At 44.0% G+C, this 27,396-nt stretch overlaps 1 protein-coding gene across 3 annotated transcripts in view; it reads left to right on the top strand.

Annotated features, from left to right (window-relative positions):
* The window catches only part of cgnb (cingulin b), a 47,453-nt gene extending 20,641 nt beyond the window's left edge, over positions 1-26,812 (top strand). For 2 of the 3 annotated variants that reach the window (XM_035794881.2, XM_035794878.2), the window contains exons 2-20: positions 710-1,847; positions 1,930-2,024; positions 2,550-2,619; positions 13,196-13,320; positions 13,653-13,791; positions 14,188-14,400; positions 16,608-16,756; positions 18,963-19,083; positions 20,575-20,787; positions 20,890-20,976; positions 21,225-21,473; positions 21,635-21,805; positions 22,266-22,427; positions 22,670-22,759; positions 22,880-22,963; positions 23,079-23,197; positions 23,373-23,481; positions 24,411-24,571; positions 25,104-26,812. In XM_035794881.2, the coding sequence (XP_035650774.1) occupies positions 738-1,847; positions 1,930-2,024; positions 2,550-2,619; positions 13,196-13,320; positions 13,653-13,791; positions 14,188-14,400; positions 16,608-16,756; positions 18,963-19,083; positions 20,575-20,787; positions 20,890-20,976; positions 21,225-21,473; positions 21,635-21,805; positions 22,266-22,427; positions 22,670-22,759; positions 22,880-22,963; positions 23,079-23,197; positions 23,373-23,481; positions 24,411-24,571; positions 25,104-25,236 (3,600 nt within the window). In that variant the 5' untranslated portion in view covers positions 710-737 and the 3' untranslated portion in view covers positions 25,237-26,812. The remainder of the gene's footprint in view (positions 1-709; positions 1,848-1,929; positions 2,025-2,549; positions 2,620-13,195; positions 13,321-13,652; positions 13,792-14,187; positions 14,401-16,607; positions 16,757-18,962; positions 19,084-20,574; positions 20,788-20,889; positions 20,977-21,224; positions 21,474-21,634; positions 21,806-22,265; positions 22,428-22,669; positions 22,760-22,879; positions 22,964-23,078; positions 23,198-23,372; positions 23,482-24,410; positions 24,572-25,103) is intronic. The other variant, XM_035794880.2, reaches the window with a different exon arrangement.
* The last annotated feature ends 584 nt before the right edge of the window (positions 26,813-27,396 follow it).

The raw sequence follows: 27,396 nt of genomic DNA, 5'->3' as shown, positions 1-27,396 counted from the left end.
CCTCCTCTCTCACGCATTACACCCACACAGAAAGGACCACACCAGCACAAAGAAATGCTCAGTGGTCTAGTGGCATAATTGTCTCAATGAATACTTTACATCCTGTGAGAAAAGCTATTGTAAAAAGGGTATCATGAAGATATGGGATATCTCATACTATACCAGTTGCATCGTACTTTTTGTCCTTATGCAACAGTGGGTCATACACTATGCAAGTATAAAGAAAGGTCTGGTAATTGAAGTAGGAGAAATATGAAGAAGATCCAAGCGGATGTCAATCTGTATAATGGAGGTCATATGCAAACCCCATCAATGGCCGTACTGTGGTGGCAGGCAGCAGTGACTAAGAGGAAACTAAACAGCCCCAGGCAAATTCTAGACTAGTAGAGAAACAGTGAGACACCAGACTGAGATGTGTATTTCTTGTGGACAGTATGTCTTTGTGAGAATGAAAGCGGTGCACTAAGTGGATGATTAACTGTGTGATGCGAGTCAGTTTCAGTGAATGCATTGTGCCAGTAACCTGCTCATTGTCAGGTGTAGAACCTGAAACACAATAGCTTTGATAGAAATGCAGAGACTTGTTAGGATGAAGAGAACAAATATTATTTTGACTTCTGTACAACTGTTCTTTAAAAAATTACTTGTGAAGCTGGCTGTCAACTGCAGTGTGTGTGTGGACTGATTAGAATTTCACCCTCTGCCCAAGTATCCTCTAGGCCACCCAGGAAGTCAAAATGGCCCTCTCCACAGACAGGAAGCCTCCACTTGACTACGGCGTCCAGATCCGCTTCATCAAGGACCTCCATGACACTGGCGGGGGCTACCCCGAGAAGACCAGAGGGGGCAGCGGCGCCATGCCCCCCTCCAACAAGTACGGGGTGGCCGTCCGGGTACAGGGCATCTCCGGCCAGCCCTACGTGGTGCTGAAGGATGGGGAGAAGGGCGACTCGTATGGGGTGCAGCTGAAGACCCAGCAGGCCCAGTCACAGAACCCCAACTTGGGCCTCTCCTCGCCCTACAACAGTCTGCCCCAGAGGAAGGAAGGGGGGGGGATCCAGAACCCTTACACCCCTACTGGACAAACACTCAGCTTTCCGGTCTCTCCAAAGTCCACACCAGAGGGCGAGGGCAGGGAGGACTTTGGGAGTCCTTTCAAGAGACCTCCTGGGGATGGCCAGGCTGGGAGCCAGAGAGAGGGTGAGGGTGGGCCCCGGAGGGAAGGACAGATGAAGGTAAAGGTCAAGGAAGAACCCAGTCCCACAGCAGCAGAACCCTACAGAGTGGATATGAAGGAGAGAGGTTGGGTCAATGGGGAGGAATTTAATGAGGCAGGGCTCAAACCGGTTAGTCCCAGAGGGGCCAGACAGAATGGGGTGGGGCTCGGTGGTTTGCTGGGCAGAAATGGACTTGATTCGTCCATCCCAGAACCCCCTCCTCCAGCGTCGTTCAATGAGGCGATTGTTCCTGCCATCGACAAGACCTCCCTGGCGCCTATCAACAAGCTGATCAGCAAGTTCAACATTGGCACTCCTACTGGACAGAGTAGGGGGCGCTCCGGAACAAGGCTGCGGCTCAAGTTCGATGAACGCAGACGCTCCAGAAGTCTGGATGCTTGCAAAGACGTTCATCGTGAGGTCTCCCCTCCTTCGCCAACTCCCAACACTACCTCCTTGCTCTTCTCCACCTCCTCATCCACGTCATCCACACCTCCGTACAGTAGCCTAGGAATGAGCCCTGTCTCAGTTGCCAAGGCGACAGCCCTCCCTGGCCCCAAAATGAGCTTCATAAAGTCACCTGGGAAGTTAGTCAAGGATACCCCTCCTGCCATCCCACCAAAGAAGACAGTAAGTAACAAGTTTAGTTTTTTTTTGTGTTTGAGCAGTATAATGCATCTGTTCTGACCCTCAATGTCTTTTACCATTGAAGGGGATGCCGGCCCCTCGGAGGAATCCGAGTGTAGAGGTCATCAGTGGAGAGGAACCACAAACCAAACAAGCTGTCTACACCATCCTGAAAGAGGGGTAAAGACATTTACAAACATGTGACCTGGAACGCTGTTGCTTCCGAGTCTCTGCTGTTACATTGTGATAGACGTTACCGTGGTAGTGGTAAAAACCAAGAGATCCTACACTCAAGCTTGAATTGGGCAATGTTTCACTGTAAATTATAATTTATTTTGTTACTCCTGTACCAAAAATGTCCTGTACTCTCAGAAAACAATTGCTCATATCAGTAATGTATAATATAATGTGTGTGTGTATGGGTGGTTTGAATGCTGATTGGCTGATAGCCTTGGTACATCAGACCGTATACCACGGTATGACAACCATTTGTTTTTCCTGCTCTAATTATGTTGGTAAACAGTTTATAGTAGCAATAAGGCTAATATACCTTTGCGTCGTGCCTAAGAACAGCCCTTAGCCGTGGTATGTTGGCCATACCCCCTCGGGCCTTACTGCTTAATTATAATGTTTACCACTTGCATTCATAGGTATCCTTATCTTACTAAAGCTCAACTTCATGTAATTTTCTGCCCTCTGCATTAGGACCAGTGAGAGTGATTTATCCATCAAACGTAAAGGCAACCTAGTCTACGAGATGACCACTGGTGCTAAGGTAAGAATGAAAGTTTTTTTTTTTTAAAGAAAATTATGGCCTCCCGAGTTGTGCAACAGTCTAAGGTATTGAGGCGTCACTACAGACCTGGGTTCGTTCCCAGGTTGTGTCACAGCTGGCTGTGACTGGGAGACCATAAGGCGCTGCACAATTGGGCCTAATGTCATGAGGGTTTGGCTGGCCTGGGATTTCCTTGTCTCATTACGCTCTTGCGACTCCTTGTGGTGGGCTTGGCGCCTACAAGCTGACTTCGGTCGCCAGTTGGCCGGTTTTTCCTCCGACACATTGGTACAGCTGGCTTCCAGGTTAAGCGAACAGTGTGTCAAGAAGCAGTGCAGCTTGGCAGGGTCGTGTTTCGGGGGACGCATTGGCTCTCGACCTTCGCCTCTCCCAAGACCATAAGGGAGTTGCAGCGATGGGACTTTACCTACCAATTAGATAATCACGAAAAAGGGGGGAAAGTGTTTGTACTGCTGTGTGCTTATTCAGCCGAGATTGACCCATTTTAGGGTGCTCATATCAAAGAAAAAGTGTTTTTGTTTATAAATGTATGTGTTTGAGCTTTGTATGTAAGAGTAACAGCTTGAGGATGTGTGTGTTCTCTGTACATATAAGAGGGAGTTTGTATAACCTTTATAGTAATATTCTGTGTCTCCAAGAGCTCCGTTTTGACACCCCAAAAATGTGGAGATTAGATCAAGCTGCTCGCAGGGTATTTAAAATGATACGGTCAGTTTTGGCAACAGTCAGCATTTTTGCACTGTCAAAATTGTATTCTCCTCTGTACAGTTTGTTCCTTTTGTCAGTAGCCTATATTTGTGTGCAGCAGTCTTATTTTCTTTCTTTATGCATATGATATTTACAGAGTGGCTGTGGATCCAAGTTTTTCTGAACCCCTCTTCCTGACAGCTAAAAGTCTATTTTCTACTTCATGCACAGTTTCTGTTCTACTCGTAGAGAACAGGCTAGTCTGGCAAATGGTGCTCGTTTTAATAAAGTTAGATCAAAGCTGAATCAATGTCTGCAAGATCACGAAGCTGGTATTCTACATAACTGAATATAATAGTATAACGTTACTGTAATACAGAACATCACTTCATTTGTGATGAGATTTTTAGGATGATTGTGCAAATGGTAAAATTTCTCACATGTTGCCAAAACTTTGCAGCGCGCACCACTAGAAAAAAAAAGATGCTGAAAAGAAAGCAACAATTTCAACAATTTTACTGAGTTATGGTTCAGATAAGGAAATCAGTCAATTGAAATAAATGCATTAGGCCCTAATAAATGGATTTCACAAGACTGGGAATACAGATATGCGTCTTGGTCAGATACTACTTAGTAGGCCTCAGGATCTCGTCCACGGTATCTCTGTGCATTCAAATTGCACGTCGATAAAATGCAGTTGTGTTCGTTGTCTGTGGCTTATACCTGCCCATACCATAACCCCACCTTCACCATCGGGCACTCTGTTCACAATGTTGACATCAGCAAACGCTAGCAAAAAACAACGCCATACACGTGGTCTGCGGTTGAGAGGCCGGTTGGACGTACTGCCAAACAAAGTTTAAGGCAGAATATGGTAGAGAAATGAACATTCAATTATCTGGTAACATCTCTGGTGGACATTCCTGCAGTCAGCATGCCAATTGCGCGCTCAACTCAACTTGAGAGATATGTGGCAATATGTTGTGTGACAACTGAAAAGAAGAAATGCTCACTAACAGTGATGTAAACAAATTTGGGTGCAATAAGCTTTTTGTGCATATGGAGCATTGCTGGGATCTTTTAGTTCAGCTCATGAAACATGGGACTTTACATGTTGCGTTTATAGTTTTGTTCAGTCTGTTCTTTGATTTGAAACTCAACACAGGTATTTCTACAGGTTAAGGTCCAACGCAGCCATTTTGATCTCAATATGACATTTTCAGGGAACAATTAAGTAGCTTACTGTGATTGTTTAAAATTAAAACTGTTTTTTTTATATATATATATATATATATATGGCTTCTTAGTGAAGAGTTAGAATTGTGGAAGTGGTCCGAGTGGGGAAGGGAAAAATAGATGTTATTGGCAGAGAGGTTTGGAACTCTCTTATTGGTCTATTAACAAATGCACCTTCTAGTGATGTCACCAGGCAGACCAAACTCCATCCCATAGGCTGAAATTTCAGGTGTTTTTTTTCCCCCAACAGCTCTCATATGAAAATAATATTACCATACTTTTCACAATTTCATAGTATTATTCCAACCTCGTAGGGTGGAAATGTATATAAAACACAGACAAATCACGTTTTTGGCTGCACTGGGCCTTTAACACCATCTGCTCTAAACTTTGCACACTGTACATAATTCAAAACAACACTACTTTGAAACAACACTGTATAACTCAAGGTCTAAAATCATATCCCCATGAAACTGATTGAGATCAAGTGGTTGGTATGCAGATGCTGCATGGATATTTCACCTGTAAAACGTATTGTTCATGATTGACAGTGAGAAATGTGAAGGGAGGGTGACCAACATGTTTTGTGTTAAATTAGAGGTAAAGAAACATGCACAGAACTTGATTTGGAATTTAGCTGTAGGGGAAAGGGATACAGGCGTGCAGGACAGGGCGGCTACCTACAGATCCACAGCCTAGGCCTAGTATTAATTCTATGCAGACATTCATTTTATGTGTGCACATGGCAACCTCCAGGTATGACCACTTGTGTATGTATATGAGCTGTCATTTTATCTCATTATATAGCCTTTTGTGTGATTGTAGCTACTAACCATGTAAATCATCTGTGGGGCATCTTGACAAGAGCATCTGAAGAGAAAAGCTGATTTGGATGGGCCCAGTCAGTGTTTTAAGAGCTCTGTCATTGGGATCTATCAATAATTGTGTGGGGCGCAGTGTTATGGTGGTATCCATGGTGATGCTGTGAAGGGTGGCCATCTTAACTCATCACCATAAGTGGTGGCTCTTGAGACATTTTGGCCTGAGGGGGGTGGTAAATGGACTGGCACCGTTATAGGACTGCTCTAATAATGAGATGCCATTTTCTAACACCACTGTTCCCCAAGGCTAGTTCTGGTTCAAGACTTAATATATATTTATATATATATTTATATATATATATAGATACCATTAGTTCATTTTAGTATACTGTAAACGAACTGTATCCTTTCAGTTGAGTGTACTAGCGCTTTGCATGTTTACCGGAAGTTGATGCTGTTGCTATGCAACTTCTTCCAAGCTTGTTACCATAACAAATACAAGCTAGACATCTTAGCAGCTGGACACTGTGCTATCAAACCTCCAAACGAGCTTCAATGCCATACAGCACTCCTTCCGTGGCCTCCAACTGCTCTTAAACGCGAGTAAAACCAAATGCATGCTTTTCAACCGATCGCTGCCTGCACCCGCATGCCCGACTAGCATCACCACCCTGGATGGTTCCGACCTTGAATATGTGGACATCTATAAGTACCTAGGTGTCTGGCTAGACTGCAAACTCTCCTTCCAGACTCACATCAAACATCTCCAATCGAAAATCAAATCAAGAGTCGGCTTTCTATTCCGCAACAAAGCCTCCTTCACTCACGCTGCCAAGCTTACCCTAGTAAAACTGACTATCCTACAGATCCTCGACTTCGGCGATGTCATCTACAAAATGGCTTCCAACACTCTACTCAGCAAACTGGATGCAGTCTATCACAGTGCCATCCGTTTTGTCACTAAAGCACCTTATACCACCCACCACTGCGACTTGTATGCTCTAGTCGGCTGGCCCTCACTACATATTCGTCGCCAGACCCACTGGCTCCAGGTCATCTACAAGTCCATGCTAGGTAAAGCTCCGCCTTATCTCAGTTCACTGGTCACGATGGCAACACCCATCCGTAGCACGCGCTCCAGCAGGTGTATCTCACTGATCATCCCTAAAGCCAACACCTCATTTGGCCGCCTTTCGTTCCAGTACTCTGCTGCCTGTGACTGGAACGAATTGCAAAAATCGCTGAAGTTGGAGACTTTTATCTCCCTCACCAACTTCAAACATCAGCTAACCGATCGCTGCAGCTGTACATAGTCTATAGGTAAATAGCTCACCCTTTTTCACCTACCTCATTCCCATACTGTTTTTATACTGTTTTTATTTATTTACTTTTCTGCTCTTTTGCACACCAATATCTCTACCTGTACATGCCCATCTGATCATTTATCACTCCAGTGTTAATCTGCAAAATTGTATTATTCGCCTACCTCCTCATGCCTTTTGCACACATTGTATATAGACTGCCCATTTTTTTCTACTGTGTTATTGACTTGCTAATTGTTTACTCAATGTGTTGTCTGTTCACACTGCTATGCTTTATCTTGGCCAGGTCGCAGTTGCAAATGAGAACTTGTTCTCAACTAGCCTACCTGGTTAAATAAAGGTGAAATAAAATAAATAAAAAAATAAATAAAATTACGACTTCATTAACAATGTCCATTGAGAAAGCACAACTATACCACTTAGCTCAGCTAAGAATGACATGAATAATCAAGTTAATAAACGTTTGGTAGTTAGTTAGCATCACGTTAATATACTGCCAATTTTCATGTCTTAGTAGCCAACTATCGTTAGGTAGCTCGCTAACATTACAGCAGTTGCTTGTATGTACTGTTATGATATGCCGTTATGATATGCCAACATAACTTATTGAAAAGTCATTACTTTATTACATAGCTTAACATTTGTCATAATTAGTTAAAGTAAGAATTTGTAGCCGCTCTTGTCAGATTTAGGCTGCATATTTTCCAAAATGTTCTTCAAATCTGAAAATCTTATGAAGCCTGCCCATTTTCTGAAGAATTTCATTATGGGCCCTAAATCAATCAATCAATCAATCAAATTTTATTTGTCACATACACATGGTTAGCAGATGTTAATGCGAGTGTAGCGAAATGCTTGTGCTTCTAGTTCCGACAATGCAGTAATAACCAACAAGTAATCTAACTAACAATTCCAAAACTACTGTCTTATTTATACACAAGTGTAAGGGGATAAAGAATATGTACATAAAGATATATGAATGAGTGATGGTACAGAGCGGCATAGGCAAGATACAGTAGATGGTATCGAGTACAGTATATACATATGAGATGAGTATGTAAACAAAGTGGCATAGTTAAAGTGGCTAGTGATACATGTATTACATAAAGATGCAGTAGATGATATAGAGTACAGTATATATTTATACATATGAGATGAATAATGTAGGGTATGTAAACATTATATTAGGTAGCATTGTTTAAAGTGGCTAGTGATATATTTTACATTTCCCATCAATTCCCATTATTAAAGTGGCTGGGGTTGAGTCAGTGTGTTGGCAGCAGCCACTCAATGTTAATGGTGGTTGTTTAACACTCTGATGGCCTTGAGATAGAAGCTGTTTTTCAGTCTCTCGGTCCCTGCTTTGATGCACCTGTACTGACCTCGCCTTCTGGATGATAGCGGGGTGAACAGGCAGTGGCTCGGGTGGTTGTTGTCCTTGATGATCTTTATGGCCTTTCTGTAACATCGGGTGGTGTAGGTGTCCTGGAGGGCAGGTAGTTTGCCCCCGGTGATGCGTTGTGCAGACCTCACTACCCTCTGGAGAGCCTTACGGTTGTGGGCGGAGCAGTTGCCGTATCAGGCGGTGATACAGCCCGCCAGGATGCTCTCGATTGTGCATCTGTAGAAGTTTGAGTGCTTTTGGTGACAAGCCAAATTTCTTCAGCCTCCTGAGGTTGAAGAGGCGCTGCTGCGCCTTCTTCACGATGCTGTCTGTGTGGGTGGACCAATTCAGTTTGTCTGTGATGTGTATGCCGAGGAACTTAACTTGCTACCCTCTCCACTACTGTTCCATCGATGTGGATAGGGGGGTGTTCCCTCTGCTGTTTCCTGAAGTCCACAATCATCTCCTTAGTTTTGTTGATGTTGAGTGTGAGGTTATTTTCCTGACACCACACTCCGAGGGCCCTCACCCCCTCCCTGTAGGCCGTCTCGTCGTTGTTGGTAAGCGAGCCTACCACTGTTATGTCGTCCGCAAACTTGATTGAGTTGGAGGCGTGCGTGGCCACGCAGTCGTGGGTGAACAGGGAGTACAGGAGAGGGCTCAGAACACACCCTTGTGGGGCCCCAGTGTTGATGATCAGCGGGGTGGAGATGTTGCCTACCCTCACCACTTGGGGGCGGCCCGTCAGGAAGTCCAGTACCCAGTTGCACAGGGCGGGGTCGAGACCCAGGGCCTCGAGCTTGATGACGAGCTTGGAGGGTACTATGGTGTTAAATGCCGAGCTGTAGTCAATGAACAGCATTCTCACATAGGTATTCCTCTTGTCCAGATGGGTTAGGGCAGTGTGCAGAGTGGTTGAGATTGCATCGTCTGTGGACCTATTTGGGCGGTAAGCAAATTGGAGTGGGTCTAGGGTGTCAGGTAGGGTGGAGGTGATATGATCCTTGACTAGTCTCAAAGCACTTCATGATGACTTGAAGTGAGTGCTACGGGGCGGCGGTAGTCATTTAGCTCAGTTACCTTAGCTTCCTTGGGAACAGGAACAATGGTGGCCCTCTTGAAGCATGTGGGAACAGCAGACTGGGATAGGGATTGATTGAATATGTCCGTAATCACACCAGCCAGCTGGTCTGCGCATGCTCTGAGGACGTGGTTGGGGATGCCGTCTGGGCCTGCAGCCCTGCGAGGGTTAACACGTTTAAATGTTTTACTCACCTCTGCTGCAGTGAAGGAGAGGCTGCATGTTTTGGTTGCAGGCTCTGTCAGTGGCACTGTATTGTCCTCAAAGCGGGCAAAAAAGTTATTTAGTCTGCCTGGGAGAAAGACATCCTGGTCCGTGACGGGGCTGGTTTTCTTTTTGTAATCCGTGATTGACTGTAGACCCTGCCACATAACTCTTGTGTCTGAGCCGTTGAATTGAGATTATACTTTGTCTCTATACTGACGCTTAGCTTGTTTGATTGCCTTGTGGAGGGAATAGTTACACTGTTTGTATTCGGTCATGTTTCCGGTCACCTTCCCCTGATTTAAAAGCAGTGGTTCGCACTTTGTTTCACGCGAATGCTGCCATCAATCCACGGTTTCTGATTTGGGAATGTTTTAATCATTGCTATGGGAACGACATCTTCAACGCACGTTCTAATGAACTCGCACACCGAATCAGCGTATTCGTCAATGTTGTTGTCTGACTCAATACGAAGCATATCCCAGTCCACGTGATGGAAGCAGTCTTGGAGTGTGGAATCAGATTGGTCGGACCAGCGTTGAACAGACCTCAGCGTGGGAGCTTCTTGTTTTAGTTTCTGTCTGTAGGCAGGGATCAACAAAATGGAGTCGTGGTCAGCTTTTCTGAAAGGAGGGCGGGGCAGAATAGCAGTGATCCAAGGTTTTCAGATTAGCCTTGTTAAAATCCCCAGCTACAATGAATGCAGCCTCAGGATGTATGGATTCCAGTTTGCAAAGAGTCAAATAAAGTTTGTTCAGAGCCATCGATGTGTCTGCTTGGGGGGGAATATATACGGCTGTGATTATAATCGAAGAGAATTCCCTTGGTAGATAGTATTTCCATGCTGTCTACTGCTTGTATACTCTGTATTTTGGTGAATGTAGTACGACATCCGTGAACTTTTGGAATACTAACTATATTGGGGTGGCAGGTAGCCTGGTAGGAGTGTTGGGCAAGTAACCGAAAGGTTGCTGGATCGAATCCCCGAACTGACAAGGTAAAAATCTGTTGTTCTGCCCCTAAGCAAGGCAGTTAACCCACTGTTACCCAAATGCCGATGATGTGGATTTAGTTTTAAGGCAGCCTCCTGCACCTCTCTGATTCAGAGGGGTTGGGTTAAATGCGGAAGACTCACAACAATGCATTCAACTGAGTGTAACTGACTAGGTATCCCCCTCTCCCTTTTTATATCCATACTATGACCAATAAGCATAGTACACAATTTATGTCTTAAATAATGCGGTTAGTATGAGTTTTCGAACACAGTTTAGGTCTAAATACTACACCTATACACTTTATGTACAAAGTATATGGACACCACTTCAAATTAGTGGATTTTGCTATTTAAGCCATACCCCTTGTTGACAGGTGTATAAAATCGAGCACACCATCACGCAATCTAATTTGACAAACATTGTCAGTAGAATGGCCTTACTGAAGAGCTCAGTGGCTTTCAACTTGGTACCTTCATAGGATGCCACCTTTCCAACAAGTCAGTTTGTCAAATTTCTGCCCTGTTAGAGCTGCCCCGGTCAACTGCAAGTGCTGTTATTGTGAAGGGGAAATGTCTAGGAGCAACACTTCGCGGCTCAGCCAAGCTCATAGAACGGGACCGCAGGGTGCTGAAGTGCGTAAAATCGTCTGTCCTCAATTGCAACACTCACTATCGAGTTCCAAACTGCCTCCGGAAGCAACGTCAGCAGAAGAACTGTTCGTCAGGAGCCTCGTTAAATGGGTATTCATGGCCGAGCAGCCGCACGCACACAAGTCTAAGATCAACATCTGAATGCCAAGTGTCGGCTGGAGTGGTGTAAAGCTTGCTGGCATTAGACTCTGGAGCAGTGGAAACGCGTTCTGTGGAGTGGTGAATCAAGTTTCACCAGTCCGACGGACTAACCTGGGTTTGGCGGATGACAGGAGAACGCTACCTGCCCCACTGCAAAGTTTGGAGGATGAATAATAGTCTGGGGTTGTTTCTTCATGGTTTGGGCTAGGCCCCTAAATTCCAGTGAGGGGAAATCTTAATCCTACAGCATACAATAACATTCTAGACGATTCTGTGCTTCCAACCTTGGCAATAGTTTTTGGAAGGCCCTTTCCTGTTTCAGCATGACAATGCCCCGTGCACAAAGCAAGGTCCATACAAAAATGTTTGTTGAGACCGGTGTAGAAGAACTTGACTGGCCTGCACAGATTCCTGACCTCAACTCCATTGTACACCTTTGGGATGATTTGGAACGCCGACTGCGAGCCAGGGCTAATTGCCCAACATTGGTGCACAACCTCACTAATGCTCTTGTGGCTGAATGGAAGCAATCCCCCCTCCCCTTACCCCCGCAGGATTGTTCCAACATCTAGTGGAAGTCTTCCCAGAAGAGTGGAGGCTTTTTCTAGCAGCAAAGGGGGAACCAACTCCATAGTAATGCCCATGATTTTGGAATGAGATGTTCGATGGAGCAGGTCTCCACATACTTTTGATCAAGTAGCGTATCACCATTTCTTAATAGCTTGGATACCATTAGTAATAGTTTAATTCTGCTTAAGCATACAGTATAGGCAGCCAGAGATTTGACAATCCTAGTACAAATATAGTATAACGTGTTCTCTTCACTCTACTAGATATGATTGTTGGTTCAACTCCGTGTTTAAGTGCTCTCTGAACATCAGTGGATTGTTTTGGCTGGCTCTAGGGCAGTGTTAAATGGTATACTGGTATCAGTGAAATAGCAGACATATATAGAGTTTCTCTGCTACCTGTGTGGTGGAACACAAGCTGGTGTGTTGGGTTACTTGAAGCAGGTGGTGTGCGTGCGTGCCTCCTACGGCCAGAAGGAACACCTGTCATCTAATTTGTATGATATTCAGTATTGAATGTACTATTTATTTATAGATTTCCCTCAAGGATATAGCCAGCAGCTAACTGGCCTGTCCATTGGCTAAATTATATTATTTCTACTGTCCAGTTCATAGTCAATTCAACTCTACATTACCCCTCTTTACAAACAGATAAAACCAAAACAAAGTGATTTGCCAGTTGCCTTGAGGAGAGCATAATCTCTGCAGCACAGACCATAATCTATCACTGATAATATGTGAGAGGAAATTGTCAGAGGAATGTTAGTTCCGCAGGGCAAAACTTTACCGTCATCCGTATTGTCACTGAGCAACATCCAGTCTGTTCCAAATGCCAACCTATTCCCTACATGGTACCCTACTGTGGGCCCTGGTCAAGAGTAGTGCACTTTATAGGGTGCTATTTGGGACGCAGAGCCATTATACAGTTTCACGTGACTGTGCCATGCATGAAATGCATAGAAACCATGTTTGATACCATTCCACTTATTCCGCTCCAGCCATTACCACAAGCACGGGCTCACCAATTAAGGTGCCACCAACCTGTGAATGACACCCCCTAGCACTATTTGATGGTGTATATTGTAGATACTGCGCTTTGGCGGTAACGTTGATGCCAATCTGTAATAATTTATTTGTTGCCAACAATGTAGTGTTGAATGCAGGTTTCTATGCATTTCTGATGGGGTAGTGAATTGTAGATTGAAAGGGGGATACCTAGTCAGTATCTGAATCAGGGGTACAGAGGGCTGCCTTAATCGACATCCACGTCTTCGGCGGGAACAGTGGGTTAACTGCCTTGCTCAGAGACAGAACGACAGATTTTTACCTTGTTGGATCAAATCCCCTGAGCTGACAACTGTTACTGGCCTAATGCGCTAACCACTGGGCTACCCGAGTACACCGCTGAATGCTGTACAATATATAGTAGGTGCAGTTGTATGTACATTGACTTGTCTCCTCACAGGTTCCTCCTAAACAAGGGTCTCATGAGAATCTGAAGAAGGAGTTGGAGCAGCGTCTGAATGAGAACCACCAGCTTCAGGAACAACTGGACCGCAACAAAACCGAACTACAGATGGCCCAAGAAGAGTAAGCTAGGCTTCACACACCTATGGCCGGTTTTGCTTGTCACAGATTAGGCCTAGCCCTGGACTAAAATGCACTTTTAAATAGACTAGGTTTAATCTGTGTCTGGAATCTGTGTGCATTTGCAGTGCACGTGTGTTAAGACCCCCAAAAGTCACCGTATGTATTTATTCTACATTTTGTTGTCAGAATATAGACAACCTATGGATTGCACCTTTAAGCAGCCCATTAATCTCCTGCTTCTTTAATTGTTTGGTTGATGGATTGATTGTCTAATTGACTGACATGTTAATGAGTATATTGATTGGGGTATCGATTTCTGTCTTCCCTATCAGGTTGACCCAGCTGCGGATGGCCAGAGAGGGGGCAGAGTCTCGGGTGCGTCAACAGGAAGACCAGCTGGCTGAGCTTCAGGAGGAGCTGAGGGGAATGCCAGAGAACACACCACAAACCGACTCCATGTCACTGCAGACGGTACGGCAAGGATGATTTTTATTTATTTTTTTAATTCAAAATATATATAGATCATTTTTTTTAACCTTTATTTAACTTTCCAGTTAACAACATTCTTATTTACAATGATGGCCTAGAAACAGTGGGTTAACTGCCTTGTTCAGGGGCAGAACGACAGATTTGTACCTTGTCAGCTCGGGGATTCGATCTAGCAACCTTTGGGTTACTGGCCCTTTCGGTTACTAACCATTAGGCTACCTGCCGCCCCAATGATGATGATGTCTTGCATTTATGTTGCACTCTTCAAAGTGCTTTACATTGTTTGGGGGCATTTTATGAACTCCAAGGTGATGAACGGCAGCCATTCAGTACTATTTACACACTCTCTCTCTCTCTCTCTCTCTCTCTCCCTTGCAGGATGTGATGTCGTTGCAGGCGGACCTGGCGGAGGCGGCAATGTTGCGCCAGCGTCAGGAGGAGGTACTGCGTCAGAGGGAGAGAGCGCTGACGGCCCTGAAGGGGGCGCTGAAGGAAGAGGTCGGGAGCCACGACCAGGAGATGGAGGCCCTCAGGGAGCAGTACAGCCAGGACATGGAAACCCTGAGAAGCACCATGGAACAGGTGTCACAGGTGGATACGTTGGTTTGTGTTTGTGTGGAAGTTTCATTCCAAAATGCTATATATCCATTTTCAGAAATCTTGGTAAATTAGCTTTTATTGTTTGAAGCTGTTGAGAGATTAGTTAGTGGAAAAAACTATCTAATCATGGCATGGGGTTTGTTCAATGACAGACATGTATTTGTTTAAAATCTATCACTTGACATATCCACCTCGCTCTCAGAGAAATAAGTAGTACGCTAGTTTTTACACGGTCAAATATAACAAGGAAATTAATGAACTGTACAAAGTATACATTTGTGACATCACTATTTATAAAAAATAATAAAAAATAATAAATATTCAATACAGTAATATGAGATCTGTATGTAAAACATTTACATTTGAAATGTTAGTCATTAGCAGATGTTCTTATCCAGAGCAATAAACATGAAGTGCATTCATCTTAAGATGGCTAGGTGAGACAACCACATATCACTGTGAATATACAGGATACAAACATCACATTCCAGCTAAACAACGGATATATAACGTTTTGCCCCAAAAAAAACGTATGGATAAAAAAAAACTGAAAAGTAATAATTTACACACACATGAAGGTACCCATAAGAAATCATTTCTGATGAAAAAACACATGAGAAATTGGTGGATATAGCGTTTTGGAAATTAACTCTTCATGTGTCAAATGTTCAGTGTTTCGCCATCCAATCCTAATTTACCCCTTCATTAGTTAAATCCGGTATGGTAGTGCTGAAATGGAACAACACAGTATATGCATTGGTTGGAGGTCCCTGAGAAACGGGGACTGGTTTATTTATGTCCGTCCGTCTGTATGTATCAGGGGAGGAAGGCTCATAATAATTGCTGGAACGGAGCAAATGGAATGGCATCACAAACACATGAAACCATGTTTGATGTATTTTATACTATTCCATTGGCTGCTCCAGACATTCCCACGAGCCCGTCCTCCCCGATGAAGGTGCCACCAACATCCTGTGGTATGTGCAGTGCATTCGGAAAGTAGTCGGACCCCTTGACCTTTTTCCCAAACAAACTGAAACTGAATTTAAATTTTTTTAAATCCTCATCAATCTACACAGAATGACCCATAATGACATTTTTCAAATGTATTACAAATAAAAAAACGAAACCTTACTTGCATAAGTATTCAGACCTTTTGCTGTGAAACTTAAATTGAGCTCAGGCGCATCCTGATTCCATTGACAATCCTTGAGGTGTTTATTCAACTTGGAGTTCACCTGTGGTTAATTCAATTGCTTGGACATGATTTGGAAAGAGACTGTCAGAGCAAAAACCAAGCCATGAGGTCGAAGAAATTGTTCGTAGAGCTCCGAGAGAGTATTTAAAACAGTTTAATCCATTTTAGGCTGTAACGTAAAAACATGTGGAAAAGGTCAAGGGGTCTGAATGCTTTCCGAATGCACTGTATGTACAGTGGAAGTCAGAAGGATGAGGCTTGCAAGCTGAAGAACACCATCCCAACCGTGAAGCATGGGGGTGGCAGCATCATGTTGTGGGGTTGCTTTGCTGCAGGAGGGACTGGTGCACTTCACAAAATAGATAGCATCTTGAGGGAGGAAAATTGTGGATATATTGAAGCAACATCTCAAGACATCAAATGGGTCTTTCCAAATGTACAATGACCCCAAGCATACTTCCAAAGTTGTGGCAAAATGGCTTAAAGACAACAAATTAAAGGTATTGGAGTGGCCATCACAAAGCCCTGACTTCAATCCAATAGAAAATATGTGGGCAGAACGGAAAGCGTGTGCGAGCAAGGCCTACAAACCTAATTCAGTTACACCAGCTCTGTCAGGAGGAATGGGCCAAAATTCATCCAACTTATTGTGGGAAGCTTGTTGAAGTCTACCCAAAACATTTGACCCAAGTTAAACAATTTATAGGCAATGCTACCAAATACTAATTGAGTGTTATGTAATATTCTGACCCACTGGGAATGTGATAAAATAAATAAAAGCTGAAATAAGTCATTCTCTCTACTATTATTCTGACATTTCACATTCTTAAAATAAAGTGGTGATCGTAACTGACCAAAGAACGGGAATTTTGACTAGGATTAAATGTCAGAGGTTGTGGGAAACTGAGTTTAAATGTATTTGGATAAGGTGTATGTAAACTTCTGACTTCAGCTGCATGTATGTGTACCATATGTCTGATCTCTCCCTGCTATGTGTTAGTCCCAGCAGCAGATTGAGGAGGAGAGGCAGAGGGTGAATGATGCCATGCTCTGCCTGGAGGAGGAGCTAGAGAGCTGCAGGGACCAGGGAGGCCAGTGGAGGAAGCAGCTGGAAACCACCACAGAGGAGCTTCACAGCAACAAGCAGGAGTGAGTGCCTCAATATATTTATTTAATTGGCTGTAGTATATCAATGGTGCGTAATACACGTCTCTACACCTACGAAGTCGTCTTCATATTAGCTTTAAACTAGTAGTCTTTGTCAGGTCAGTTTTCTATTGTCTTGACCTATGATCCAAAATACCAGATAGATTGTGGCACCTTATCAGTGGCAGCCCCTTACCTGGTATTCTAAGGCAGTGTTTACCAACCCTGGTCCTCAAATACCCCCAACATTACGTAGTTTCATTGTAGCCCTTGACAAACACACCTCATTGAACTCATTGAGAACTTCATGATTAGTTGAGAAGTTGAATCACGTGTGCTTGTCCAGAGTTACAATACAAATGTGTAATGTTGGGGGTACTTGAGGACCAGGGTTGGGAAACACTGTTCTAAGGCAAACTTACACATATGATTGCTAAAGAGTACTGATTTTGGTGGTGCCTGCCCTGTCCTCCCTAAATGACTACCATGTCTGTAGCCAGGAAGTGCTTAGAAAGGCTGGTCATGGCTCACATCAACACCATTATCCCAGAAACCCTAAACCCACTCCAATTTGCATACCGTCCCAACAGAGCCACAGATGATACAATCTCTATTGCACTCCACACTGCACTTTCACACCTGGACAAAAGGAACACCTATGTGAGAATGCAATTCATTGACTACAGCTCAGCGGGCCCTCAACACCATTGTGCCCTCAAAGCTCAACACCATTGTGCCCTCAAAGCTCATCACTAAGCTAAGGACCCTGGGACTAAACACCTGCTACTGGATCTTGGACTTCCTGACAGGCTGCCCCCAGGTGGTAAGGGTACGTAACAACACATCCGCCACACAGATCCTTATCACGGGGGCTCCTCGGGTGCGTGCTCAGCCCCCTCCTCTACTCCCTGTTCACTCATGACTGCACGGCCAGGCACGACTCTAACACCATCATTAAGTTTGCTGATGACACAACAGTGGTAGGTTTGATCACCTACAACGATGAGACTGCATATGAGGAAGTCAAAGACCTGGCCGTGTAGTGCCAGGACAACAACCTCTCCTTCAACGTGATTAATACAAAGGAGAGGATTGTGGACTACAGGGAAAAAAGGGACCGAGCACGCCCCATTCTCATCGACGGGGCTGCAGTTGAAGCAGGTTGAGAGCTTCATGTTCCTTGGTGTCCACATCCCCAACAAACTAACATGGTCCGAGCACACCAAGGCACCAAGGTGAAGAGGGCACGACAACACCTGTTCCCCCTCAGGAGACTAAAAAGATTTGGCATGGGTCCTCAGATCCTCAAAAGGTTCTGCAGCTGCACCATCGAGAGCATCCTGACGGATTGCATCACTGCCTGGTATGGCAAATGCTCGGCCTCAGACCGCAAGGCACTACAGAGGGTAGTGCATACAGCCCAGTACATCACTGGGGCCAAGCTTCCTGCCATCCAGGACCTCTATGCCAGGCGGTGTCAGAGGAAGGCCCTAAAAATGGTCAGACTCCAGCCACCCTAGTCATAGACTTTTCTCTCCACTACCGCACTGCAAGTGGTACCAGAGGGCAAGTCCAGGTCCAAGAGGCTTCTAAACAGCTTCTACCCCCAAGCCATAAGACTACTGAACATCTAATCAAATGGCTACCCAGACTACTTGCATATTGCCCCCCCCCTCCCCCCTTAGTAACTCTACCCACGTATATATTACCTCGACTAACCGGTGCCCCCGCACATTGACTCTGTACCAGTACCCCCTGTATATAGCCTCGCTATTGTTATTTTACTGCTGCTCTTTAATGATTTGTTTTTCTTAATTGCATTGCTGGTTAAGGCCTTGTAAACATTTCACTGTAAGGTGAATACCTTTTTTGTATTCGGTGCATGTGACAAATAAAATTTGATTTGAAAGTATCTTTTCAGCTTGCGCTAGTCTGCTGCACCTGCTCCAAAACACCTGTAATAGACTCAAATGAATCTCAAGCTATTTTTATTAATCAAGCCATCTTGACAAATCATATCAACTATGTTAGAAACAGACATATGATCTAAACTATTGAAGTGAACGATGATACAATTTGTATTGAGATTTGTTCAGATTCCTAGAAGGCAACAGGTTTGTGACGGTGTGAAGATTCAAAGTGTTCATTGTTTGTTGTGCATTTGCTGTTGTGTTCACATGGTTATCGTACATGCTCTGTGTTTGTGTAGGCTCATGAGAGCACGTTTGGAGAAGGAAGAGTTTGAGGGGGAGCTGAAGGAGCTTCAGGATTCACTGATGTCCATGAAGAAGCAGATGCCCGGCTTTGACGAGGCAGACTCTTATGCAGAGGTAAGCTTCTTCATGGTCACAAAGTCACAGATCAAGCATACACACATTCTTACACACAGTGCCTTCCCGAAAGTATTCACACCCCGCTTGACTTTTTCCACGTTTTGTTGTGTTGCCACTGGAATTTAAAATGGATTCAATTTAGATTTTTTTTGTTTGTTATTGGCCTACACACCCTACCCCATAATGTCAAAGTAGAATGCTTTTTATAGCAAGCCTAAATAAGTTCAGGAGTAAAAAAATGGCTTACGGCACATAATGACTTTTTTGGCAATCTGTGTGGTAGATGAGTAAAACTAAAAACAGCAGACATTGAATACAACTTTGACCATGGGGAAGTTATTAATTACACTTTGAATGGTGTATGAATACACCCAGGCACTACAAAGATACAGGTGTCCTTCCTAACTCCGTTGCCGTAGAGGAAGGAAACCACTCGGGGATTTCACCATGAGGCCAATGGTGACTTTAAAAGTTAGAGTTTAATGGCTGTGATGGGAGGAAATTTGAGGATGGATCAAGAACATTGTAGTTACTCCACTATAATAACCTAATTGACAGTGAAAATATGTTTTTATTTTTTTAAATGACAAAACATGCGTCCTGTTTGCAACAAGGCACTACTACAGTTGCAATGCAAATACATTTTTGTCCTAAATACAAAGTGTTATGTTTGGTGCAAATACAACACATTACTGAGTACCACTCTCCATATTTTCAAGCATAGTGGTGGCTGTATTATGTTATGGATATGCTTGTAATCGTAATGGACTGGAGTTTCAGGATTAAACATTTACTGAATGGAGCTAAGCACAGGCAAAATCCTAGAGGAAAACCTGGTTCAGTCTGCTTCCCATAAGACATTGGGAGATTAATTCACCTTTCAGCAGGACAATAACCTGAAACACAAGGACAAATCTACACTGGAGTTGCTTACCAAGAACAAAGTGAATGTTCCTGAGTGGGCAAGTTAAAAAAAAATGTGACTTAATGGTTGTCTAGCAATGATCAACATCGAATTTGACCTCGCTTGAAGACTTTTGAAAGGAATAATAGGCAAATGTTGCACAATCCAGGTGTGTAAAGCTCTTCGAGACTTACCCAGAAATTGCTACCAAAGGTGCTAATAAAAAGTATTTACTCTAGGGTGTGAATACATATGTAAAATACATTTCTGTATTTCAGTTTCCATACATTTGCTGAAATGTTTAACATGTTTTAATTTTGTCACTATGTGGTATTGTGTGTAGATGGGTGAGAAACATGGATTAAATGGATTATATATATATTTAATCCAATTTGAATTCAGGCTTTAACACAACAAAATGTGGATTAAGTCGAGGGGTATGAATACTTTCTGAAGGCACTTTACACAATTAATACACCCACATTCTAACTCATTCTCTCCCACACACTCACACACAAGGCAGTTTCACACATCCTGTTCCTCATCCTCTTTATTCATCTTGGTCACGATATGCTTTTTCCAAGGATCTTCAGCGTTGTAATGATGATATCAAGCAGGCTCGCACGGAGGTCGACAGACAAAAGGTTGAGCTAAATGAGAAGGAGGCGGAGCTTCAAGCCCTGAGGAGGGCTAGCCAAGTACGGGAGTCTGAATTGAGGTCAGAAAATGACCGACTGAAGAACCAATTACGGCAGGGGAAAGATGAGCTCGAAATGGCACTTGAGAAGGCAAAGCAGGTGAGGTGACGTCAGCTTGATTACAACTAAACTTTGACTGAGTGTGGGATGGATCATGAATGTGAGGTTGAACTCTTTTTACCTCTCTCTCACGGTCTCTAGTCGTCAGGTGGGTCCTCACCATTGGATCAGGGGAGTCTGGAGCTTCAGGAAGCCAACACAAGACTGAGAGAGAGACTGACTCTCATGGTAAAATACACTTACCAAAACCGCAGCATGTGTATATAGCTATGGAAAAACACACAGGAGTAACACTCGGCAAACATAAGCTACACCTCTAGGCACAAATGCAAGTGTGAGACTTTTATATCTTAGAAAAGGACACATAATTACTACACAGTAAGGCATGGATTCATAAACTCTCTGATCTGTTATTACGTTAAGATATACCTAAATACACACACCCATTTATTTAGGAGTATTTTTCTGTTCCACAGACGAGGCTTCACTCCAGCGTGCCCCAGAGCTCGGAGGCTGAGCAGGCACTGGAAGATGAGAACCGCTCCCTGAGGTCCCAACTGGAGGAAGCCAGGCGAGGAGCCTCCCGTCTGGGCAAGGACAGGGATGAGTTGGGCCAACGGCTGGAGGAGAGAGATCTGGAGAGAGATGCGCTGCGCAAGGGCAAGAGTGACCTGGAGGAGCAGAAGAGACTGTTAGACCGGGCCCTGGAGAAGATTAGCAAGGAGGTGCGGCATTGCGTGTGTGTGCGCGCATCTGCTTTTTTATGCATTTATTTTCTATTGCCCTGGTATGGATTTTGGGTTGCTTTAAAACTGAATTGACAAAGATCACCCTATCCTTCTTACCCATCCATGCCCTTTCCACCCACCCTTTCTCTACCCGTCAGATGGAGGTGATGCTGGGGGACTCCCGTCAGTCGGTGCAGGCCCTGCAGAGCCAGATGGATGAATACAGGGAGCGCTCCAGGAGAGACCTACAGGATGCCCAGCGGCAGGGCAAAGATCGACTGGCTGAACTGCAGAGGGCCCAGGCCAACTTGAAAACACTGCAGGAAGAGGTGAGAGCGAGAGAGAGGGAGAGAGAAAGGAAAGACTGGCTGGACTGCAGAGGGCCCAGGCCAACTTGAAGACACTGGTGAGAGAGGGAGAGAGCGAGGGGGAGGAAGAGACAGAGTAGGAAGAGGGAAAGGACAGATTGGCTGAACTGCAGAGGCCCCAGGCCAACCTAAAGACACTTCAGGATGAGGGAGAGCAGAGCAAAGGAAAGGACAGGAAGATGGTGTTCAGGTACAGAGAAAGGAGTAAACAGTGGAGAGTTTGCAGGTATATTTTATAGAGAAAGGAGAATAAAAGGATTTGAGGGAAGAGAAGAAAGAAAATATAAAGATACGGTATGAAGGGAGTTAGTTGATGAGACAAACCTGAGGTGATCCGTACGTGGCTTATCAATATATTGGGAATATTATGTCCCCTTTCCAAATGTTGAACCACTGACTCCATCCCCGTTCCGTGGTCCAGGTTTCTCGTTTGAAGAAAGAGCTGCTGGTGTGTGGAGAGGAGAGGGACAGCGCCCAGCTGGAGAGAGACCTGCTCAGCAGCCGCCTCAAACATCTGGAAAGCGAACTGGATTCTGAGAGGAGCTCTCAGACGGACCGCAACAGGGAACTCAGAGGCCTGGAGGTGAGGGGTCAAAGGTCATTACCTTTAAATGTCAGATTTTGGGGTGAATTATAGGTGTGGAAATACTGTATGTCTGAGAAATGGAGGTTAGAGGTCAAGGGTTCTTCTGAGAGCTTTGGGAATTGTATGTGAAAGACTTCTAGCCTTGGACTATCAGCATGGAGTATATGATGTTGGGAAGGGGAGGAGAGCTTGAAAGGACATGGTCAAACTAATTTGTTTACAACTTGGATGTGTGTCAGGACAAAGTGAAGACGATGGAAATTGAATTGGATGAGGAGAAGAGCAGCGTGGAGCTTCTCAATGATCGTGTTGCACGCAGTCGAGAACAGGTACTGTACTTCAATACACACACACACACACATACTTGAATACACACAAGCAGGTACTGATTTCCGTACAGACTAAGTCACTCAGAATGTTTGCTTATTCTCTTTCTTCCATTCTCTCAGATTGACCAGCTGCGTGGAGACCTGATGAAGGAGCGCTCAACCGTACACGACCTGGAGATGGACAAGAGTGTCCTAGAGAGACAGGTATAGATTTCACTTTTCATATCCAACATTTTATGTAACAGAAAATGCCTAATTCTAAGTTTCATCACCCTCAAAAACATTTTTGCTCAAACACATCTTGATATGCCATCCTCAGGTGAAGGAGTTGAGGTCCCGTGTGGCAGACATGGAGACACAGTTCCGTCCCTCCACTGGAATGACTTTGTTAGAGGGTAAAGTGCAGGAGCTGGAGGAGAGGCTACACAGTGAAGAGAGGTGTGTACATGCTATACTTAGCCATGATGTGTAACTGCTCAAGTACTATGGATACTACATTGAAGTACTAACATGACACGTACCATTTTAACTAGCAGTCGTCCTGGCTTTGTGGATACTATAGTTGATCTGAATAGAATGAATATTGTGTGTAATGATATGTTTCTGTGTTCAGAGAGAAGCTGAGTATCCAGGCCTCCCAGAGGAGAGTAGAGAGAAAGCTGAAGGAAATAATCGTCACTCTGGACCAGGAGAGGAACCAGCACGCTGAGCAACGAGACCAGGTACATGTTAATGGATACTGGTGGTACAGTGGCTTCAGGTGGTAGATGCAGGTGCTCACATTCACCTTCCTTTGGTTTTGGTATTCTTTGTGGTTATTTTTACTTTTAACTGAACTGTAAACAAAGGGTTATATACTTTTCTGGGGCTTACACTTTCCTACTCTTCCTGCTGTATACATCAGATATTTGTGACAATCCACTTCATGCACAACGGTTTGAGAGGAACCAGCATGCTGAGCAACTAGAACAGGTACATGTTAATGGATACTGTTGGTCCTCTGTAGCTCAGTTGGCAGAGTATGGCGGTTGCAATGCCGGGATAGTGGGTTCGATTCCCGGGACCACCATTATGACTAAGTCGCTTTGGATAAAAGTGTCTGCTAAATGGCATTTATTTTTATTATTATTCCATACATTGTTGAATACTAGTTTTTGCTTGGCTTGAAGGGCATTCTTGAACGTTCATTATTTCCCTATAACACACGGTAGAATTCAATGGCTATAGTTCTTACATGTTCTACTGTATGTTTGAGTTGCTTTTGAAAGCTAGCGCGTCATGGAGCACACCTTCCATGTTCATTGATTTCCAGGGAACGCATAGCCCCTCATTGATTATCACTTAGTACATTCACGTCTATGTACATACAGTATGTATACTATAACATGAAAATGAATGTAATGACAGAGAACTAGGTGGTTTTTGGTGGAGATTCCTATTGTCTCCTCACTCTACAACTACATACCATGAATACTTCAAGTCAAGCAAGCACACGTTTTCTTCAGGACGTTGTCTTTTCTATGCATTTAATATAGTGGACTTGCTGTGTCCTGCTGACCGTGCACCTTTCCTTGGTCCCTTGTGCTGTGTGACCGTATCCTAAACTCTAGGTGCTACAGTATCCTAACCACCTGTCCACCTCTGTCCCCAGCTGTCCCTGCGTGTGAAGGCCCTGAAGCGTCAGCTGGACGAGAGCGAAGGCGAGGTGGAACGACTAGAGGGGGTCCGCAGGAAGGCTCTTAGGGACCTGGAGGAGCAGCAGGAGCTGCAGGAAGCACTGCAGGCCAAAGTCACAGCACTGGAGTCTGAGAAGTGAGTTCCCTGATATATATATATATATATATATATCTCACACAAACAAATTCCTTAGTATCTGCAGGCAAAAGCCACAGCACTGGAGAGTGAGCTAAAGTGAGTTCCCTCTCTGACATATCTATCTACAGTACATACTAGCAGTATACACCAAATGTATTCTCTAGTATCCCATACCCTCTGTATGACTGTTCTGTACAGCGTTGCATCTTGTCATACCAGTTATTATACCAGTTATGCCAGATATGATTGTTTTATAATCCACACTCCTGTACAGACACCTTCACCAGTGTTGTCAAACCCCTCGGGGGCCAGCAGGTGGTGCTTCAATGTCACTCAGCCCGCTGCTCAAACCTGCTCAAATTGAGAAATGCCTATTTCTTGTTTTAGTCCTCTTTTGAAATGCATTAGACATTGGAATGGTTCAGGGAACAACAAAAAATACTCAAATCCCAGTACATTCAGTAGGAACTGTGTCCCTTTTTAGTAACAACTACAGTCAATGACAACCGTGTCTTGTTCACTCTCTCAGGCGGAAGGTGTATCAAACGCGTCGACCTGTCCTGGGAGCCTCCAACCTCAGTTCTGAGGACGAGGACGGTTTTTACGACAACAGCATCGCCTCCATCCTCACTGAGGGACAATTACATACCACCAACTGCTAGGGAGAGATTTTTTCATATATTAAATTAATAGATTCAAATATAACTGGTTATAGAGGGAGGTACTCAGGACTCTACATGAAGTAGCTAACATGCCAAGCACTACGAAATTGACTTGCAGTTATTTTTCTGGTTTTATGAGAACTAGATTGCTGTGTCAGAGGTTGGTTGCCAGTACAATCAACTGTCATCCTGGCACCATAATTTCCTTTTCTTTTGTCAGTTAAAATATGAGCTATTTTGTAGATTGACTAAGCCAAGGGCCCAAAGAACTCTGGTCAAAAGTAGTGCACTGTATAGGGAATAGGGTGCCATTTGGGACACACACATGAACTTGGAATCACAGGGTTTTGCTGTGCCTCAACTTGACTTTGATGTTTTATAAGAATACTTACTTGAGTGTTTTACAGCACCTTTACACTGACTTGTGGTGGGATATTAACACAGCAGAAAAAGTTTCAATGCAGTACGTAGTTTAAATTCTTGGCAAGCCTTTTCACATGCACATGCGTGTTCACACGCAATCTCTCTTCTGATACTTTTTTATTTTATTTAACTAGGAAAGTGCGTTAAGAACAAAGTCTTACTTACAATGACGGCCTACCAAATGGCAAAAGGCCTCCTGTGGAGTCGGTGGCTGGGATTGAAAATAAAATAAAAAATCTAGGACAAAACACGCATGAATAGAGAGACAACACAGAGCGACCAAAGAGATACATGCTACTCTCAAACCAAAAGGTGGCAAACATATTGGTCACTTATGACAGTTGAGTTATTTTCGGTACAATGTTGTTGTATTTACATGGGCATGTTAAGCTGTACTTTATCGTACAGTGGCTTCAAGTGGTCGATGCAGGTGCTCACATTCACCTTCCTTTGGTTTTGGTATTCTTTGTGGTTATTTTGACTTTTGACTGTACTGTGAGGGCTGTGTACTTTTCTGGGGCTTACACTTTCCTACTCTTCCTGCTGTATACATCAGATATTTATGACAATCCGCTACATGCACAATGGTTTGAATCGTGGGTGAATCCCACTCCATCTCTATTCTTTCCATTACCTCTCACCCTTCTTTAATAGCCTTTCTCTATCCTGTTCCTTATTTTATGTTTAAGTATTTATCTCGTTGGTCTGTGCAAATGTTTTCACTCGAATGCCTTAAAATTATTTCTGTAATTGTAGTGGTTATTTATTAATACTGATGCTGTAGTTGCTACTATTGTCGTTTGTACCGTTTGTATGTTTCCTTCAGATGCAGCTACAAGTTATTTCAAGAGTAACTTGTCAGTGCTTGAATCTGCTTTCCTACCAACAGAGTAATCATATGATTGGAAGTGCAATAGTACATTTCTTCTCATTATGCCTGCCTTTTAATGAATGTACAATGAACTTTTCTCCCTTAAGTACATTTGCTGAGATTTTTACTTTGAATGTGGTAGTTCTCAGTTGTCTTTCTGGGGCAACTTTGCCCAGGTTATGAAGTTTTTACTGTTTATTGTAACATTTGATGTGGTAGAAATCTGCTTGTGTTTTACCAGTATTTTGACACTTTGGTATTTCAAATAAATGTTGGACTTTGTGTGGATGTGATCATAAGTTATTTGTCCATAAAGTGTAATTAATTTAATAGAGATGGCTGCACTGCTACACCAAGATAGCCGCGAGCCAGGCACATCTCCCGGCTAGCAAACGAAAATTACTACAACCGCAATACCTCTTTCGTCAAATGGCCTGGACCCTTTTGTCAACACGAGGCTCCGCTGTTCCACCATGACTGGTCTGCAGACGTAATGACATCCGCTGTGCCTCCAACCGGTCATTGCCGGACATCGGAGCAGGCGCTTCTACTAGCCTCAGCCTGCTAACTTTAAACGCTGCGTCTCCCGCTTGCTAAGTAGTAACGAATACCCAGCGGCTTCCCTGTTTCATCTATTGCTGTTCTCTGGACCCTATGATCACTTTGCTACATAGCTGATGCCTGCTGGACTGTTCATTGATCACAGTACTCTATTTTGTTAATTCTTTGTTTATCTGTTGGCCCCAGCCTCGAACTCGGTCCCTGTGTGTAGTTAACTGACCCTCTCTGCCCATTCATCGTCATTTTTATCTGTTGTCTTAGCTGTTGTCTTAGCTAGCTCTCCCAATCAACACCTGTGATTGCTT

Source organism: Oncorhynchus keta, chromosome 20, assembly GCF_023373465.1.
Source record: "Oncorhynchus keta strain PuntledgeMale-10-30-2019 chromosome 20, Oket_V2, whole genome shotgun sequence".
Taxonomy (NCBI): Eukaryota; Metazoa; Chordata; class Actinopteri; order Salmoniformes; family Salmonidae; genus Oncorhynchus; species Oncorhynchus keta.
Note: the sequence above shows the minus strand (reverse complement) of the source record. Positions and strands in the feature narration are given on the sequence as shown.